The 20,606-nt window shown below is 40.3% G+C and overlaps 1 protein-coding gene across 1 annotated transcript in view; it reads right to left on the bottom strand.

Annotated features, from left to right (window-relative positions):
- Window positions 1-20,606, bottom strand: part of Dmd (dystrophin) — a 1,523,318-nt gene that overhangs the window by 895,925 nt on the left and 606,787 nt on the right. Inside the window, exon 22 of the mRNA XM_055607916.1 lies at window positions 18,990-19,098. Within this exon, the coding sequence (XP_055463891.1) occupies window positions 18,990-19,098 (109 nt within the window). The remainder of the gene's footprint in view (window positions 1-18,989; window positions 19,099-20,606) is intronic.

The raw sequence follows: 20,606 nt of genomic DNA, 5'->3' as shown, positions 1-20,606 counted from the left end.
AAGAAAGAAAGAAAGAAAGAAAGAAAGAAAGAAAGAAAGAAAGAAAGAAAGAAAGAAAGAAAGCCATAAGCTCATGTATTTAAAAAACTTAGTTCTCAGTTGCACTGTCTAGGGAGGTTCTAGAACTCTAACACACAGAGTCTTGCTGGAGGGAACGGTCAGTAGTGGCAGGCTTTGAGAGTTTATAACCTCATCTAACTTGCAGTTCCCCTTTTGCTTCTGTGTGAGATTAAGATGTGATCTCTCAGCTTCTGGCTCCTGTGGCCAAGCCTTCCCTATCATTATGGATATCTTGTTCTTCAGGATCATAAGAAAAATAAACTTTTCTGAAGGATGACTTTGATTATTTTCATCATAGTAAGAGAAAAGTAGCTAATATGCCTGACCACTGACTATTTTTGTTTCATATATTGTATTTTCAAATTTAGAAATGTAATCTCAAACATTCTTTTATGTCCTTATTTTATAAAAGTTCCTGGCTAACATCACCAGCTAATATAACCAGAAGACCTACAAAGTAAACTAACCTGGGACCATGGGGACCACAGAGACTAATCCACCAAAAAATAAAAATAACATTAATGGGCTTGACCTAGCCTTAGTACACCTATGTAGTAGATGTGCAGCTTGGTCATCATGTGGAGACTCTAGCAATGAGAGTAGAGGTTGTGTCTGACTGTTGCCCGCCTTTGAATCCCTTACCTGTAGCTGGGTTGCCTTGTCTGGCTTCAGTAGAAGAGGATGTGCTTAGCCCTGCTGTAACTTGAGGTGCCAGGGTGCATTGATACCCATTTGGGGCTTCCTCTTCACTGAGAAGAAGAGGAGGAAGAATAGAGACTGGCCACCTGCCCAATTACACCATCTGTGGATACCTACCTTGGACTTGTGGCATCTCACTTGGGTCTGACCCTGCAGCCCTAGGTCAATCGCTCAAACCTGCCATCTGTGGATATATTCCTCAGAACAGCAGGGGCAGCACACATAGTGGGTTCCTCCCTTGAAGCCTCAGGCCATCCCCAACAAACCCACCATCTGTGGATACCTTCCTGGGTCAGGCAGTGGCAGTGCACACAGTTCTGCCAAGCAGCATTATGAGACCAGAGCCTGGCTGCTTAGACCTTGGGCTCTCACTCTCACTGTCTGTGGAGTGAATAGTTTCACTTACTGTGGGTGAGAATCCAAACCTGGGTGACCAATCTCACAATCCTTTGGACACATTCTGAGTACTAGAGGCTCCTGTTTCCAAACCCAGGAGATCACACTCAACATCCTGTGGTCACCTTCCTGGCAGAAGCAGCTAGTGCCATTAACTCTCACTGCCCATTGGCGGGGATACATTCTGATACTGTGGAAGAGGCACAGCTCCATTCTCCCTACTCTCCACCTGCTTGGCTCTTCCAATTCAGAATCAGCTAGCACAGCACAGACAGTGAACACAGAAGAGCTGAGGTAGGCTTGGGACCCAGATTCCATTTCCACCATCTAAAGGAAGCCTATAGAGCACTGGGGCAGCTCTAGGCAGAGAAATCTAGCCACCAGTGCCTCAGCAACCTGGCTCACATAGGCCAGAATCAGTGAGGCCAGGACAGACAGAGAATCTAGTGGAACTGAGCTAGGTACATGAACTAAGTTCCATGGTCCTCCCCCACAAGGGCTGTGGGGAACTGGAGCAGCTCTAGGCACAGTTATCTTTCTGCCTGCTCCACAGTAGCCTTGCCTGCTAGAGTCAGAAACAATATGGCCATCATAGTCAGTGAACACAGCAGAGCTAAGCCAGGCCTGGGACCCAAATCCAATCTCATCCTCCACTTTCTTAAGGAAGCTTGTAAGAAACTGTAGCAGCTCTAGACTCAGAGATCATTCTGCCTGTGCCCCAGCTGCCTGGGTCTCAAACAGTGAGCCAGCAGAGACAGTGCATCTAGGGGAGACTACTTGAGACTCCAGAGAAAGGTGGATATATTTTGCGGTATAGACTACTAGAATGACCAGGCAAGGCTACAGACAATCAGATGGCTAGAGACTGGCATAAGAATATAGGAAACAAAAACCAGGACTTCTTAGCTACACCAGAATCTCCAAAAATCAATGAATATTCCATAGAAGCTGGAACTAGGAAAATGATTTTAAATCTATAGTTATGCAATTATTCAAGGTACATAAACAGGAAATGAACAAAAAATAGATACCGTCATGGAAAGATAGGAATCCACATTCAGACAGATTAAGGAAATGGTGTAAGACATGAAAAATCCTTAGAACCAACAAAGAAAACACAAACAGAGAAAACCCTGGAGCTCGAGAACTTAGGGCAAAGATCAGGAAACACAAAGGTAAGCATCAATAACAGAATACGAGAGATGGAAGAAAGAATTTCAAATGGCAGAAAAACATGTAAAGAAATGCTCTACATCTTTAGTCATCAGGGAAATTCAAATCAAAACGACCCTGAGATTTCACCTTACACCTATGAGAATAGCTAACATTAAAACTCAAGTAACAGGCAAAAGATTTATGTGATCTGAAGAGAAACCACAAAAAGGCTGAGAAAGAAATTAGGGAAACAACACACTTCACAATAGCCACTAATAACATAAAGTACCTTGGTGTGACTCTAACCAAGCAAGTGAAAGACCTGTTTGAGAAAAACTTCAAGTCTCTGAAGAAAGAAATCGAAGAAGATCTCAGAAGATGGAAAGATCTCCCCTGCTCATGGATTGGTAGGATTAACATTGTGAAAATGGCCATCCTGCCAAAAGCAATCTACAGATTCAATGCAATTCCCATCAAAATACCAACTCAATTATTTTCAGATCTTGAAAAAAAGATTCTCAGCTTCATATGGAGAAACAAAAAACCCAGAATCTCCAAAACAATCCTGTACAATAACAGATCATATGGAGGTATCTCCCTCCCTGATCTCAAGCTGTAGTACAGGGCAACAGTAATAAAAACTGCATGGTATTGGCATAAAAACAGAAAGGAGGATCAATGGAACCGCATAGAAGACCCAGAAATAAACCCACACACCTATGAATACTTGATTTTTGACAAAGAAGCCAAAAACATTCAATGGAAAAAAGACAGCATCTTCAACAAATGGTGCTTGTCCAATTGGATGTACACATGCAGAAAAATGAAAATAGATCTATATTTATCACCCTGCACAAAACTAAAGTTCAAATGGATCAAAGACCTCAACATAAAACCAGATACTCTAAATCTGTTAGAAGAAAAAGTGGGGAACAGCCTAGAACTCATTGGCACAGGAGACAACTTCCTGAACAGAACACCAGCAGCACAGGCTCTAAGAGCAACAATTAATAAATAGGACCTCATGAAACTGAAAAGCTTCTGTAAAGCAAAAGACACTGTCATCAAAACAAAAAGACAGCCTACAGATTGGGAAAGAATCTTCACTAACCCTTTATCTGACAGAGGGCTAATATCTAATATATATAAAGAACTAAAGAAGCAGAAAAGCAACAAACCAAGTAATCCAATTAAAAAATGGGGAACGGAGCTAAACAGAGAATTCTCAACAGAGGAACATCAAATGGCAGAGAAACACTTAAAGAAATGCTCAACCTCATTAGCCATAGGGAAATGCAAATCAAAACGACCCTGAGAATTCACCTTACACCCATCAGAATGGCCAAGATGAAAAACTCAAGTGACAATACATGCTGGAGAGGTTGTGGAGAAAGGGGAACCCTCCTCCATTGCTGGTGGGAATGTAAACTTGTACAACCACTGTGGAAGTCAATCTGGTGCTTTCTCAAACAACTAGGAGTAGTGCTACCTCAAGACCCAGCTATACCACTCCTAGGTATATACCCAAAATTAGCTCAAGTACGCAATACGGACATTTGCTCAACCATGTTCGTAGCAGCTTTATTTGTAATAGCCAGAACCTGGAAACAACCCAGATGTCCATCAACAGAGGAATGGGTAAAGAAATTGTGGCATTTTTATACAATGGAATACTACTCAGCAATCAAAAAGGAGGAAATCATGAAATTTGCAGGCAAATGGTGGAATCTAGAAAAGATCATTCTGAGTGAAGTATCCCAGAAGGAGAAAGACAAACTTGGTATATACTCGCTTATATAGACCTACAAGATAGTATGAACATAATGAAATCTACACACCTAAAGAAGGTAATCAAGAAAGTGGACATGGGTGAAGATGATCAATCCTCATTTAAAAGGACAAATGGGTTGTGCATTGAACGTATGACAGGAGTCTACCACAAAAGGCATCTGAAAGACTCTACCTAGCAGTGTTTCAAAGCAGACACTGAGACTCATGACCAAACCCTCAGCAGAGTGCAGGGAATCATGTGAAAGAAGGGGAGCTGGTATGATATGGAAAGGATAGGAGCTCTACAAGGACCAAATATGTCTGGGCACAGGGTCTTTTCTGAGACTGACACTCAGCCAAGGACCATCTATGGATATAACATGGAACTTCTGCTCAGATGTAGCCCGTGATAGCTCAGTAACTAAGTAGTTTTCCAAAGTAAGGGGAACAAGGACTATTTCTAACAGGATCTCAAGGGCAGGCTCTTTGACCCCCCCAGGGGAGGAGCAGTCCTGTTAGGCCACAGCGGAGGACTTTGCAGCCAGCCCTGAAGATACCTGATAAAACAGGGTCAAATGAAAGGGGAGGAGGTCCTCCCCTATCAGTGGACTTGGAAAGGGGCAGGGAGGAGATCAGGGAGGGAGTGTGGGGTTGGGGAGGGAATGAGAGAGCAGGATACAGCTGGGATACAGAGTTAACAAAATGTAACTAAAAAGAAAAATAAAATTAAAAAAAAATGTACAGCAAAGGGATTTTTAAATATTATACAAAGAGGTTAAAATAAAATTTCAGCCTCATTAAAAAAAAAAAAAACTCAAGTAACAACACATGCTGAAGAGGATGTGGAGAAAGGGGAAAAACCCAGAGGTCCCTTAATTGAGGAATGGATACAGAAATTGTGGTACATTTACACAATGGAATACTACACAGCAATTAAAAACAAGGAAATCGTGAAATTTACAGTCAAATGGTGGGAGCTAGAAAAGATAATCTTGAATGAGGTACCCCAGAAGCAGAAAGACACACATGGTATATGCTCACTTATAAGTGGATATTAGACGTATAATATAGGATAAACATACTAAATTCTGTGTACCTAAATAAAGAAGCTAAGCAAGAAGAAGGATCCTGGGTAATGATCAATTCTCATTCAGCAAAGTGAACGGGACAGACATCTGAGGAGGGAGAAAACAGGGAAAAGGACAGGAGCCTACCACAGAGGGCCTCTGAAAGTCTATACTCAGCAGAATACCAAAGCAGATGCTGAGATTCATAGCCAAATTTCTGGCAGAATACAGGGAATCTTGTGAAAGAAGGAGGATGTAGAAAGATTGGAAGAGTCAGGAGTTCCACCCCGAGAGCAACAGAACCAAAAAAATATAGGCCGAAGCATCTTTTCTGAGACTGATATTCCAACCAAGGACCATTCCTGGAAATATCCTTGAACTCCTGGACAAATATAGCCCATGGCAGCTCACTGTCCAAGTGGGTTCCCTAGTAATGGGAACAGGCACTGTTTCTGACATGAAATCAGTGGCTGGCTCTTTGATCACTTCCCTATGAAGAGGCAGAAGCCTTACCAGGCTACAGAGGAAGACAATGTAGCCAGTCCTGATGAGGTCTGATAGGCTAGGGTCAGATGGAAGGGGAGGAGGACCTTCCCTATCCGGCAGGGAAGGAGATGAGAGAGGGAGCTGGGATTGGCAGAGAACAAAGGATGAGGATAAAGCTGGGATAAAAAATGAATAAACTGTTATTAATAAAAAATATAAAAAGAAAATTTCCCCAATCTTAAGACATGCTCATAAATATACATGAGTCCTACAGAACACCAAATAGATTAGACCAGAAAAGAAACTCCTCCTGCCACATAATATTCAAAACATTAAATCTACAGAACACAGCACTAAAATATTAAATGCGGCAATGGAAAAAGGTGAGGTAACATATCAAAGACAAACCTATCAGAATCATACCAGACTTCCCAACAGAAACTACTAAAGCCTCAAGGGCCTGTGAGGATATCATGCAGACACTAAGAGATATCAGATGCCAAACCAGACTACTAGATCCAGCATAACTTTCAATCAACATAGATGGAGAAAACAAAATATCCATGGCATAACTAAATTTAAACAATACATAAGCAGCAATCCAGCCCTACAAAGTAGAATACAATTAAAACTTCAACCCAATGAGATCAACTCCATCCTAGAACATGAAGGATAAAGACACCATCACATTAAAAAAGCAAAAGAAAACAAGCAGACACAATCACCACCAACTCCACAGTAAAATGAACTAATAATCATTGGTAACTAATATCAGACTAAAAGACTGGTTGCAGAAACAGGATCCAACATTCTGCTGCACTCAAGAAACACACCTTTGCAACAAAGATAGACACTACCTCAGAGTAATAGGATGGGAAATTTTTTTCAAAGCAAATGGACACAAGAAGCAAGCTGGAGTTCTCATTTTAATATCTAATAAAATAGACTTTCTACCAAAATTAATCCAAAGAGATGGAGAGGGACACTTCATTCTGATCAAAGGAAAGATCCACCAGGACACCACCAAATACAAGGGCATTTGTCAAGTAAACATTATTAAAACTTAAATCACATATTGATCCCAACACCTTAATAGTGGGAAAATTTAACACCCCACTCTCACCAAGGGACAGATGATTGAGACAGAAGCTAAACATAGAAATGATGACACTTACAGAGGTCATAAATAAAATGGATCTAACAGATGTCTAAAGAAACTTTCACCCAAATAAAAAAGAATTTACCTTCTTCCCAGCACTTCATGGGACCTTCTCCAAAATAGAACATATAGTTAGGCACAAAGCAATATTCAACAGATTCATGAAGATTGAAATGATCCCTGGTAACATATCAGACCACCTTGATCTAAAACTAGACCTCAACAATAAGAGAAATAACCAAAATCTTACACACACATGGAAACTGAAAAACTCTCTACTCAGTGACAACTGGGTCAGGGAGGAAATAAAGAAAGAATTTAAAGAATTCCTAGAATATAATGAAAATGAAGGCACAACTAATTCTAACTTATGGGATACTATGAAAGGAGTGCTAAGAGGAAAGTACATAGCACTAAGTGCCTTCATAAAGAAATTTGAGACATCTCATACAAGCAACTTAAGGGCACACCTGAGAGCAGTAGGAAAAAAAATAAGCTGACATGTCCTAGAGGAGTAGACAGTGGGAAATGATCAAACTCAGGGCTGAAATCTGTACATTTGAAATAAAGAGAACAATTCATAGAATCAATGAAATGAAGAGCTAGTTCTTTGAGAAAATCAACAAGATAGACAAAACATTAGCCAAACTATCTATAAGACAGAGGTCCCTCTGTTGTTGTTATTTTGTTGTCCAAATCAACAAAATCAGAAATGAAAAAGGAGACATAACAATAGACACTGAGGAAAACCAAAGAATCATTAGGTCCTACTACAAAAGCTTATGTGCAACAAAATTTCAAAATGCAAATAAAATGGACAATTTTCTTGATAAATTCCATTTACCAAACCTGAATCAATACAAGGTAAATAAATTAAACAATCCTATATCCCCTAAGAAAATAGAAGCTATCATCAAAAGTCTCCCATCAAAGAAAAAGCCTAGGGCCAGGCAGTTTCAGAGCAGAATTCTACCAGACCTTCAAAGAAGAGCTAACACCATTATTTTTTAAACTATTCCACAAAAAGAAAACAGAAGGAACATTAACAAGCTCATTCTATGAGGCCACAGTCACCTTGATACTTAAACCACACAAAGACCCAGCAAAGAAAAGGAACTTCAGACCCATCTCGCTTATGAAATTAACAACAACAAAAAAATATTCATTATAAAACTCACAAACCGAATCCATAAGTATATTAAAGAAATCATCCATGAAGACCAATAGTATTTATCAAAGCATGAGGAGTTGGTTCAATATATGAAAATCCATCAATGTAATCCACCATATAAACAAAATGAAAGAAAAAAACACATATGATCATCTCCTTAGATGCTGAAAAAGCATTTGACAAAATCCATCACCCATTTTGTTCAAAGTTTTGGAGAGATCAGGGATTCAAGGCACATACCTAAACATAGTAAAAGCAATGTGTATAAAAAGCAAGCCTATAGCTAACATCAAACTAAATGGGGAGAAACTTAAATCAATCCAACTGAAGTCAGGGACAAGGTAAGACTGCTCACTCTCTCCTTATCACTTCATCGTAGTTCTTGAAGTTCTAGCAAGAGCAATAAGACAAGTAAAGAGGATCAAGGAGATACAAATCAGAAAGGAAGAAGTCAAAGTACCATCATTTGTAGATGAAATGATAATATACGGAGGGGCCAAGATGGCGGCACCAGGAGAACACCGTGTCTGAGAAGCGGGACAACACACTCCATGAAGCGACCAGGAGACTAAACTCTGGGCCCTAAAACAACAGCGATCTATCGTGTTTCCCAGGTGAGGGGAGGCTCCCACGGCATGGGAAGCGGCCGGGTCCACTCTCGGCTGCCCAGCCAGAAACTGGAAGAGAACCAGGCAATGCAGGCTTTGGGTCTCCGGGCTGGTGCCTCAAGCCTGCTTGTCCCGATCAATTTCCCAGGCTGATTGGTGGGCACAAGGGGGTCTAAGGCTGGGAGTCCCAGTCGCAAAAAAACCCCACGGGGAAGGAAAGTTGCCAGACTGCTCACGGGTCATCCAGTCTTTCCTTGGAAGGTCTCTCCAACCACGGCAGGTACCAGCCACCATCACAACAGAGCTCCCACCGCGGGCGGAGAGCAGCTGCACGCCCAGCTCAAAATCCCTACTCTCTCTTCGGAGGAGGCAGGAGGTATCCAGCAGAATCTGCCACAGACCACATTGTCTGTACCCCAACCCGAGATCGGGGCTGAGAAACCCAATCCTTTCGGGCACTCCCCCAAACGCCGCCATCACCCTGCCACAGCAGAGCAGAAGGATAAAGAGGCACACAGCAGCTTCACAGTGCTGGAACTCCAGTGCTGCCGGCCACTCCTAGCAAACAAACTACAGCTCGGGATCTGGGACTGTGGTCATTCTACATGTTCTGAGATTATCCTGGGTCCAGCACAATAAGGTCTAGCAGCAAGTTCTATCACTGGCGTGCCCCCCCCCCCCCCGCAGAGAAACGCCACCAGCTCAGGGATCAGGATCTGACTGAGAAGCCCCAACCCCTGCTGGCACTCCCCTGAGAGCACCTCCATAAGCTTGCCCTAGCAGAGGAGAAGGTCAGAGGGGAAGGACAGAGAGGCAGCCTGCCAAGGACACAGCACCTTCTCTCCAGCTCACCCAGCGGCCCCTAGCAGAGAAACCCAAGCTCTGGATCTGAGGACACTCAACCCTACCCGGTACTCTCTTGGGATCATCAAACATAGATTCTACCGCTAGGCTGGTTCTGGCAGAGAGATCTGGGCCCGGGATCTGGGATTGAGTACACTCACCCTAACTCTTTCCCGAGCCACACAGGGACCAGTCAACATAACCCCTCCTGGCAGAAGGAAAGGACAAAGAGGCAGCACACAGGAAAGGTGGACACTGAGTCCTGCGGCCACAGTGTCACAGAGCTGACTGTTAGCCTACCCGTGCACTTCTGCAGCAGGACCAAAACAGAGAGTAGTGAGCAAGGGGAACCCCTGTGCATTCCAACTGGTCCTGCAAGAGAGTGAGTGAGCCTTCTAGGGAGAGATTGCCCCAGACCCAGGACCTCTCCACAGAAGCAACCAGACGAGATCCCTGCCACCCACACTCATAGTGTGGGCATCAGAGGTATTCTTGGCATAGCGACCACAACATTGAAGCCTCTGCCTTGCGGGTCCACCAGGGCAATCCAGGCAAACAATCCCTGGATCTCAGTCAGAACTGCAAAATAGTGGCTTGCAGGCCACTGCAATAGTCAGAGAATCAGTGCATGCACACTGCGCCCTCTAAAATTGCACGCAAATAGCGCCAGCATCACATTCTTTACTTAGGCAAAACTGAAAACACAGTGCACACACCCAAAGCAGTGAACCTCTCTCATCTTCCTGAAAAAACAGTTCAGAAAACAGAAAGAGAGGCTCATAGCCCAAACTACAATCTTGAGGAACAAACAGTGAGGATTATAAATAACCAGATGGCTAGAGGCAGACGTAAGAACACTCCCAACAAAAATCAGGACATAATGACCTCACCAGCAACCTCACAAAACAATGGAAGGTTCAGTTCACTAGATATACAAAAAAACGACCTCAAAACTATGTTTCTCCAGCTATTAGAGGCCCATAGAGATGAAATGAACAAAGCCCTCAGAGAAATAACCAAAGAAATCGAGACTAACCAAGAGGAAACAAATCTTGCTCTCAGAGAAATGACCACGAAAATTGAGGCAAACAGAGAAGAAATGCACAAAGCTCTCAAGGAAATGTCCACACAAATGAAGGCAAATAAAGAAGAAATAAACAAAGCTCTCATAGAAATACAGGCAATTATACCCAAAGAAGTAGAGGCACAATTAGTAATACATAGAGAGGAAACAGACAAAAAAATAGAAGCTATCATTGAGAAGCAGGAGTCCACATTCAAACAGATGAAGGAAATGGTGCAAGACATGAAAACAGAATTAGAATCAATAAAGAAAACACATATAGAGAAAAACCAGGAGCTGGAGAACAAAGAGAAATATCAGGAACTACAAAGGTACGCATCACCAACAGAATACAAGAGATGGAAGAAAGAATCTCAGGAGCCGAAGATACACTTGCGGAAATTGACAAGTCTCTCAAAGAAAAAATAAAATCAGAAAATTTCCAAACACAAAACATCCAAGAAATGAAGGACACCATGAAAAGACAAAACCTAAGAATAATAGGAGTAGAAGAAAAAGAAGACATCAGGCTCAAAGGTCCGGAAAATATTTTCAAGAAAATTATAGAAGAAAATTTTCCCAACTTAAAGAAGGAGATGGCCATAAACATACAAGAGGCCTACAGAACACCAAGTAGACTAGACCAGAAAAGAAATTTTTCACGTCACATCATAGTCAAAACACTGAACCTACAAAACAAAGAAAAAATTCTTAAAGCAGCAAGGGAAAAAGGCCAAGTAACATATGAAGGTAGACCTATCAGAATCACACCAGATTTCTCAACAGAAACTATGAAAGCCAGGTGGGCCTGGACAGAAATCATACAGTCCTTAAGGGACCACAGATTCCAACCCAGACTACTATACCCAGCAAAACTTTCAATCAACATAGACGGAGAATTCAAGATATTCCAAGGCAAAACCAAATTTAAACAATATCTACATAGTAACCCAGCTCTACAGAAGTTACTAGAAGGGAAACTCCAAACCAAAGAAAACAACTACATCGAAGGAAACAGAGGAAATAGATAACTACACAACAAAAAAACCAAAAGAAGACAAGCAATGAAACTCAGTGACACCACCAACACCACATCTAAAGTAAGTAACAATTGTTGGTCACTAGTTTCTATCAACATCAACGGACTCAACTCCCCAATTAAAAGACACAGACTAACAGAATGGTTGTGGAAACAGGATCCATCATTGTGTTGCATCCAAGAAACACACCTATGCAACAAAGACAAACACTACCTCAGAGTAAAGGGCTGGAAAACTGTCTTTCAAGCAAATGGTTCCAGAAAACAAGCGGGAGTAGCCATCCTAATATCTAATAAAATAGACTTTCAACCCAAATTAATCAAAAAAGATAAGGACGGCCACTATATTCTCATCAAAGGAAAAATCCACCAAGAGGACATCACAATTATGAATATTTATGCCCCAAATACAAGAGCACCTACATTCGTAAATGAAACAATATTAAAGCTTAAATCACACATTGATCCTAAAACCCTAATAGTGGGGGACTTCAACACTCCACTCTCACCAAGGGACAGATCAACTAGACAGAAAACAAATAGGGAAATAAAAACACTTACAGAGACCCTAAATCAAATGGACCTAATAGACGTCTACAGAACTTTTCATCCAAACTCAAAAGAGTATATCTTCTTTTCAGCACCGCATGGAACCTTCTCCAAAATAGACCATATAGTTGGTCATAAAAAAAGCTTCAACAGATACAAAAAGATTGAAATAATACCTTGTATTCTATCTGACCACCATGGATTTAAGCTGGACCTCAACAACAACAGAAATAACCAACAGCCTACACGTACATGAAAACTGAACAACCTGTTACTCAATGACAGCTGGGTTAAGGAAGAAATAAAGAAAGAAATTAAAGACTTCCTAGAATTCAATGAAAATGAAGGCACAACATACCCAAATTTATGGGACACATTGAAAGCAGTGCTCAGGGGAAAATTTATAGCACTAAGTGCCTGCAAGAAGAAATTCGTAACCTCACATACAAACAACTTAATGGCCCAACTGAAAACCCTAGAAAAAAAAGAAGCAGATACACCCAAGAGGAGCAGAAGGCTGGAAATAATCAAACTCAGGGCTGAAATCAATCAATTAGAAACAAATAAAACTATTCAAAGAATCAATGAAACAAAAAGCTTGTTCTTTGAGAAAATCAACAAGATAGACAAACCCTTAGCCAAACTAACTAAAAAGCAGAGAGAATCTATCCAAATCAACAAAATCAGAGATGAAAAGGGTGAGATAACTACAGACACAGAGGATATTCAAACAATCATTAGGTCATACTACAAAAGCCTATATGCCACAAAATTTGAAAATCTAAATGAAATGGTCATTTTTCTTGATAGATTCCATCTTCCAACATTAAGTCAAGATCAGGTAGAAAGACTGAACATCCCTATATCCCCCAAGGAAATTGAAGCAGTCATTCACAGTCTCCCCTCCAAAAAAAGCCCTGGGCCAGATGGTTTCAGCGCGGAATTCTACCAGACCTTCAAAGAAGTGCTCACACCAATTCTCCTCAAACTATTCCACAAAATAGAAACAGAAGGTACATTACCAAACTCATTCTATGAAGCAACAGTCACCCTGATACCTAAACCACACAAAGACCCAACAAAAAAGAGAACTTCAGACCTATCTCTCTTATGAACATTGATGCAAAAATACTCAATAAAATACTTGCAAACAGAATCCAAGAACACATCAAAGATATCATCCACCATGACCAAGTAGGCTTCATCCCAGGAATGCAAGGGTGGTTCAACATAGGGAAATCCATCAATGTAATCCACCACATAAACAAACTGAAGGAGAAAAACCACATGATCATCTCCTTAGATGCTGAAAAAGCATTTGACAAAGTCCAACACCCATTCATGTTTAAAGTCTTGGAGAGATCAGGGATACAAGGCACATACCTAAAGATAGTAAAGGCAATATACAGCAAGCCTACAGCCAACATCAAACTCAATGGAGAGAAACTTAAATCAATCCCACTGAAATCAGGGACAAGACAAGGCTGTCCACTCTCTCCCTACCTCTTCAACATAGTACTTGAAGTCCTAGCCAGAGCAATAAGACAACTAAAGGAGATCAAGGGGATACAAATCGGAAAGGAAGAGGTCAAAGTGTCACTATTCGCAGATGATATGCTAGTATATATGAGCGACCCCAAGAATTTAACCGAGAACTCCTTCAGTTGATAAACACTGTCAGCAAAGTGGCAGGATACAAAATCAACTCAAAAAAATCAGAAGCCCTCCTGTATACCAAAGACAAAATGGCCGAGAAAGAAATTAGGAAAACAATACCCTTCACAATAGCCACTAACCACATAAAGTACCTTGGGGTGACACTAACCAAGCAAGTGAAAGACCTGTTTGAGAAAAACTTCAAGTCTCTGAAGAAAGAAATCGAAGAAGATCTCAGAAGATGGAAAGATCTCCCATGCTCATGGATTGGTAGGATTAACATTGTGAAAATGGCCATCCTGCCAAAAGCAATCTACAGATTTAATGCAATTCCCATCAAAATACCAACTCAATTCTTTACAGACCTTGAAAAAAAGATTCTCAGCTTCATATGGAGAAACAAAAAACCCAGAATCTCCAAAACAATCCTGTACAACTACAGATCATCTGGAGGTATCTCTATCCCCGATCTCAAGTTGTACTACAGAGCAATAGTAATAAAAACTGCATGGTATTGGCATAGAAACAGAAAGGAGGATTAATGGAACCGCATAGAAGACCCAGAAATAAACCCACACACCTATGAATACTTGATTTTTGACAAAGAAGCCAAAACCATTCAATGGAAAAAAGACAGCATCTTCAACAAATGGTGCTTGTCCAATTGGATGTACACATGCAGAAAAATGAAAATAGATCTATATTTATCACCCTGCACAAAACTAAAGTTCAATTGGATCAAAGACATCAACATAAAACCAGATACTCTATATCTGTTAGAAGAAAAAGTGGGGAACAGCCTAGATCTCATTGGCACAGGAGACAACTTCCTGAACAGAACACCAACAGCACAGGCTCTAAGAGCAACAATCAATAAATGGGACCTCATGAAACTGAACAGCTTCTGTAAAGCAAAGGACACTGTCATCAAAACAAAACGCCTGCCTACAGATTGGGAAAGAATCTTCACTAACCCTATATCTGACAGAGGACTAATATCGAGTATATACAAAGAACTAAAGAAGCTGAAAAGCAGTAAACCAAGTATTCCAATTAAAAAATGGGGAACAGAGCTAAACAGAGAATTCTCTGTAGAGGAATATCGAATGGCAGAGAAACACTTAAAGAAATGCTCATCCTCATTAGCCATCACGGAAATGCAAATCAAAACGACCCTTAGATATCACCTTACACCCATCAGAATGGCCAAAATGAAAAACTCAAGGGACAACACATGCTGGAGAGGTTGTGGAGAAAGGGGAACCCTCCTCCACTGCTGGTGGGAATGTAAACTGGTACAACCACTCTGGAAATCTATCTGGCGCTTTCTAAGACAATTAGGAATAGTGCTTCCTCAAGACCCAGCTATACCACTCCTAGGTATATACCCAAAGTTTGCTCAAGTACACAAAAGGGATATTTGCTCAACCATGTTTATAGCAGCTTTATTTGTAATAGCCAGAACCTGGAAACAACCCAGATGTCCATCAACGGAGGAATGGGTACAGAAATTGTGGTATTTTTGCACAATGGAATACTACTCAGCAATCAAAAACGAGGAAATCATGAAATTTGCAGGCAAATTGTGGGATCTAGAAAAGATCATACTGAGTGAAATATCCCAGAAGGAGAAAGACAAACACGGTATATACTCACTTATATAGACCTATAAGATATGATAAACATAATGAAATCTATACACCTAAAAAAGATAATCAAGAGAGCAGACATGGGGTAAGATTATCAATCCTCTGTTTGAAAGACAGATGGGATGCGCATTGAACATTGACAGGAGTCTACTGAGCGCATTTGAAAGACTCTAACTAGCAGTGTTTTCAAAGCAAAGACTCATGACCAAACCTTTGGCAGAGTACAGGGAATCATAAGAAAGAAGGGGAGTTAGTCTGATGAGGAAAGGATAGGAGTTCCACAAGGACAAAATATATCTGGGCACAGGGTCTTTTCTGAGACTGACATGCAACCAAGGACCATGTATGAATGTAACCTAGAACCTCTGCTCAGATGGAGCTTGTGGTAGCTCAGTAACCAATTGGTTTCCCATAGTGAGGGGAACAAGGACTATTTCTAACAGGAACTCAATGACTGGCTCTTTGGCCTCCCCACCCCCCAAGGTAGGATCAGTCCTGTTAGGGCACAGAGGAGAGCTTTGCAGCCAGTCCTGAAGATACCTGATAAAACAGGATCAGATGAATGGGGAGGAGGTCCCCCCTATCAGTGGACTTGGCAAGGGGCACAGTGGAGATGAGGGAGGGAGGGAGGGAGGGCCTGGGAGGGAATGAGGGATCGGGACACAGCTGGGATACAGATTTAATAAAATGTAACTGATAAGAAAAAAATAAAATTCAAAAAAAAAGAAATGATAATATACATGAGTGATCCCAAAATTTATACTAGAGAACCCCTTCAGTTGAGAAACACCTCCAGAAAGATGGCTGTATACAACATTAACTAAAAACAACAAAACAAAACAAAACAAAAAAAACATATCAGAAGCCCTCCTGTATACAAAAGAGAAAGAAAAAAAAAAAAGAAAAACAAAAAACTTGAAGACTTTGAATAAAGAAATTGAAGAAGGTATCAGAAGACAGAAAGATGGCTCAGTAGGAATAACATAATGAAAATGTATATCCTACCAATAGCAATGTACAGATTCAATGCAATTCCCATCAAAATGCCAACACAATATTTTACAGACCTTGAAAGAACAATACTCAATTTCATATGGAAACAAAACAAAACAAAACAAAAACCAAAATAGCTAAAACAATACTGTACAATAAAAGATCTTCTGGAGGTATCTCTATCTAGATCTCAAGCTGTACTATAGAGCACCAATAATAACAATGGCATGATGCTGGTCTATCTGGATGTCTACATGTAGAAAATGCAAATAGACCCATATTTATCACCTTGCACAAAAGTAATGTCCAAGTGGACCAATGACCTCAGCATAAAAACAGACACACTAAGCATGTTAGAAGAAAAAGTGGGGAAGGGTCTTGAACTCATTGGCACAGGAGACAATTTCCTGAACAAAATACGAATAGCACAGGCTCTAAGATCAACAATCAATAAATGGGACCTCATGAAACTGAAAAGCTTCTGTTAAGCAAAGGATACTGTCATCAGAACAAAACGACAGCCTACAGACTTGGAAAATATCTTCACTAACCCTAGATCTGTTCGAGGATTAATATTTAGAATATATAAAGTGAAGAAGTTAAACACCAAAAAAAAACTAATCCAATTTAAAAATGGGCCACAGAGCTAAACAGAGAATTCTCAAACATGGAATATCGAGTGTCAGAGTAACACTCAAAGAAATGCTCAATGTCTTTAGTCATTAGGGAAATGAAAATCAGTATGACTCTGAGATTTCACCTCATACCCATCAGAATGGCTAAGATCAAAAACTAAGATCATGCATGCTGGAGAGGTTGTTGAGAAAGGGAAACCCTCCTCCATTGCTGGTGGGAGTGTAAGCTTGTAAAACCACTTTGGAAATCAATCTAGTACTGTGTCAGAAAATTAGGAATAGTGCTTGGTCAAGATCCAGCTATACCACTCCTGGGCATATACTCAAAATTGGCCCACTATTCAATTAGGACATTTGCTCAACTGTGTTCTAACCAGCTTTCTTTTTAATAACTAGAACCTAGAAACAACCTAATGTCCCTCAGCAGTGGAATGGATACAGAAAGTGTGGTAATTTACACGATGGAATACTATTCAGCAATTAAAAACAAGGAAATCTTGAAATTTGCAGGTAAATGGAGCAAACTAGAACAGATCATCCTGAGTGAGGTGACCCAGAAAGAGAAAGACACATATGGTATATACTTACTTATAAGTGGACATTAGCCATATAATATAGGAAAATCATACTAAAATCTGTAGTCCTAAAGAAGTTAAACAACAAGGAGGAGCTGAAACCTCACTAAGAAGGGCAAGCATAATAGATATCAGAAGTAGGATAAGACAACAAACAGGGCAGGAGCATTCCATATGGGACCTTTGAAAGACTCTAACCCAAGGGTATCAGAGACAGTGAGACTCATAGCCAAACTTTGGGGAGAGTGTTAAAATCCTTATAGAAGAAGAGGGAGATAGAACAAACTGTAGGGCATCTGAACTACACAAGGAGACCAACATTCAGGGCCCAGGGGGTCCTACAGAGACCCATAGGCCAACCATGTATGGAAATGACCTAGATCCCTGCTCCAAGGAAGCTCACAGGGGGCTCAGATTCCAAGTTTGTTTCCTAGAAAGGGGGGCAGTGCCTGTCTCTGACATGAACTCAATGGCTAGCTCTTTGATTATCTCCACAGGGGTGGGGGGTGAAGCCTTGTCAGGCCACAGGGAAAGATAATACAGCCAGCCTTGAAGAGACCTCATAGGCTAGGGGCAGATAGAAGGGGATGAGGTCCTCCCCTATCAGGGGACTAGGGAAAGGGGATAGGGAGAGACAAGGGAGTGTTGGTGGGTCTAAGAACAGACCAGGGAGAGGGCTACATGGAATATAAAGTGAATAAATTGTAATTAAAATAAATTAAGTAATTACAAAAACAAAAAAAAATCATTGGATAAAGTATCTTTACAGTATTACAGACTCTGAGACTGAACAGGCCAATTACTTCTAGAGACCACCTCATATGAGCTGAGAGAATAAAAAATTACATATTATATAAGGAAGTAAACCTGACATATTTTATTCCCTAGAACTTTGATATAGCAATTTCAGTGTATCATGTTAATAAACATCACAATGTTTGCTCATGTTTTTCAGTTCCCCGGTGTCACTTAACTTTTATCTGGACTTCCGTTCTGAAATGCTAGGGATGCAGTGGTTTCTTGGATTTCCATAGTAAGAATTAACTCAACTTCAATTAAAAACTGCTCCCATGAATACTCTTCTTCCAGTGAAGCAGAGATTCAAAGGATTGGTTCTCTCCTGGAGATTCAGTGTAGATCTACAAAGCCAGCCCTCTTTAATGCTAAAGAGAAAGCTTCTCCTCACCTGTCCTCTTTTTTTCTTCTTAGCTGCAGCTTCAGAAAATACAACTTATAAACCTCTCAATGTTCAAGAAACCCACTCAGAGACCTTTTGAATAATAAATAGCATAAATGTTCACCTTTTTCTGCAGAATCAGAAACCAGTTTTCCTTTTTACTCAGAGAAAACCTCATAGCTGTGCTTTGGAGCAAACTGCTAAAGCAAAGGAAGACACATGGGATGCAGTGTACTCACAGGCTCCAATAGTGGTCAGTCTAGGGGTACTGTCAGGCTGCTTTGTCCTCAGCTCTCGAAGTAAATGGTTTACAGCTTCCCACTCAGACCTCAGATCTTCTAACTTCCTCTTTAATAGAAAAGCATACATGTTACTGATTTCAAAAACATTTTCAATATAACAGCTCATCAAGTTATCAACTCATTTTCTGAGTATATTCTTTATGAAGAACATCAATAATTACAAAAAAGTGCTTTCTTTTTAATTTGTTTGTTGTTATTATTCATTACAATTTATTTATTTTGTATCCCTACTGCAGCCCACTCTCTTGCCTCCTCCCAGTCCTACCTTCCCAACTTCTTCTCCCCCTATGCTCCTCCCCAAGTACAGTCCCTACTGTCTGACCCTAGTCTATCAGGTCTCATCAGGACTATCTGGATACTCTTTCTACGTGGCCTCTTAAGGCCACCTCCATGGGGTGGTGATCAAAGAGCAGGCCACTGAGTTCATGTCAGAGACAGCCCCTGCTCCCCTTACTAGGGAACCCACTTGGAGACTGAGTATATAGGCTACATCTGAGCAGGGGGCTTTAGGTCCCTTTCTAAACAGACATTTTGATTTTAATTTAAAAATTTTAAAGGAGTTTTCAGGAGATGGCTCATTGGGAAAAGAAAGTGCTTGTTGTGAAAAATGAGGATCTGAGATTGGCTACCCTGGTTAATTAAAAAAAAAACAAAAAAACAAACAAAAAACACAAAACAACAACAACAAAAACTGGGCGTGGCAGCTGGCATCTGTGCAGAGATAGATGGATCCCATAAGTATCAGGCTCAGTGAAAGACCTGTCCCAAAAATTTTGGTTGATAAATGACAGAAAAGACAGCCTATGGCTTCTGTTGGTATACATATAATGTGAACATCCACACACAAGCAGGCACACACATTTAAACTTACAAATATAAACATGTAGACATTCTAAACATTTTAGGTTAAAATTTTTAAAACTTTAAAGTCATATCTTGTGAGATTGGTTGGCAGGTAACAGGTATGACTGTATATACACAGACATGCATGTAGGCACTGCAACAGCACAGTTCATATGTCTACCTCTGTAAATACATTAATACATGTGAAGTCTAGAGATGATATTTAAATCTTAAAAACACTTACTTAGTTGTAGCAAGAAATAATGTGCAAGCCTACCTTGATACTCAAATATTTCCTCTGAGCTGACTCAGGTCACACTTGAGTCTTTATAATAACTTTTGTTTCAATTGCTTATTTTGAATAGCAAATGAATTTGGATTATATCCTCAAATAATCATGTAGGTTTCTTAAAGTATTCTAAGATAATTTGATTAAATAGAGACATTTGATAAACCATTAGAATTACTTATAGTGTAGAATCAGAAGTAAAAAGTAACTGTTAAAAAAAGTAACTGTTAAAACTCATCTGAAAGGTTATTTTTAACAGGAAAAATAAGTGTATTATTCTCATCAAAAATAATTAAGAAAAATGAAAACATCAGCTTTTCTAATATATTGTAAATTGTTATTGATTCTTGGTAATAAAGCTTCCAGTAATAGCTTTGAGGATGTGAAAAAAGTTTTGCTGGTAGCTGATAGTCAGCTAGGCC

Source organism: Psammomys obesus, unplaced genomic scaffold (assembly GCF_907164565.1).
Source record: "Psammomys obesus unplaced genomic scaffold, mPsaObe1.curated_primary_1811, whole genome shotgun sequence".
NCBI lineage: Eukaryota > Metazoa > Chordata > Mammalia > Rodentia > Muridae > Psammomys > Psammomys obesus.
Note: the sequence above shows the minus strand (reverse complement) of the source record. Positions and strands in the feature narration are given on the sequence as shown.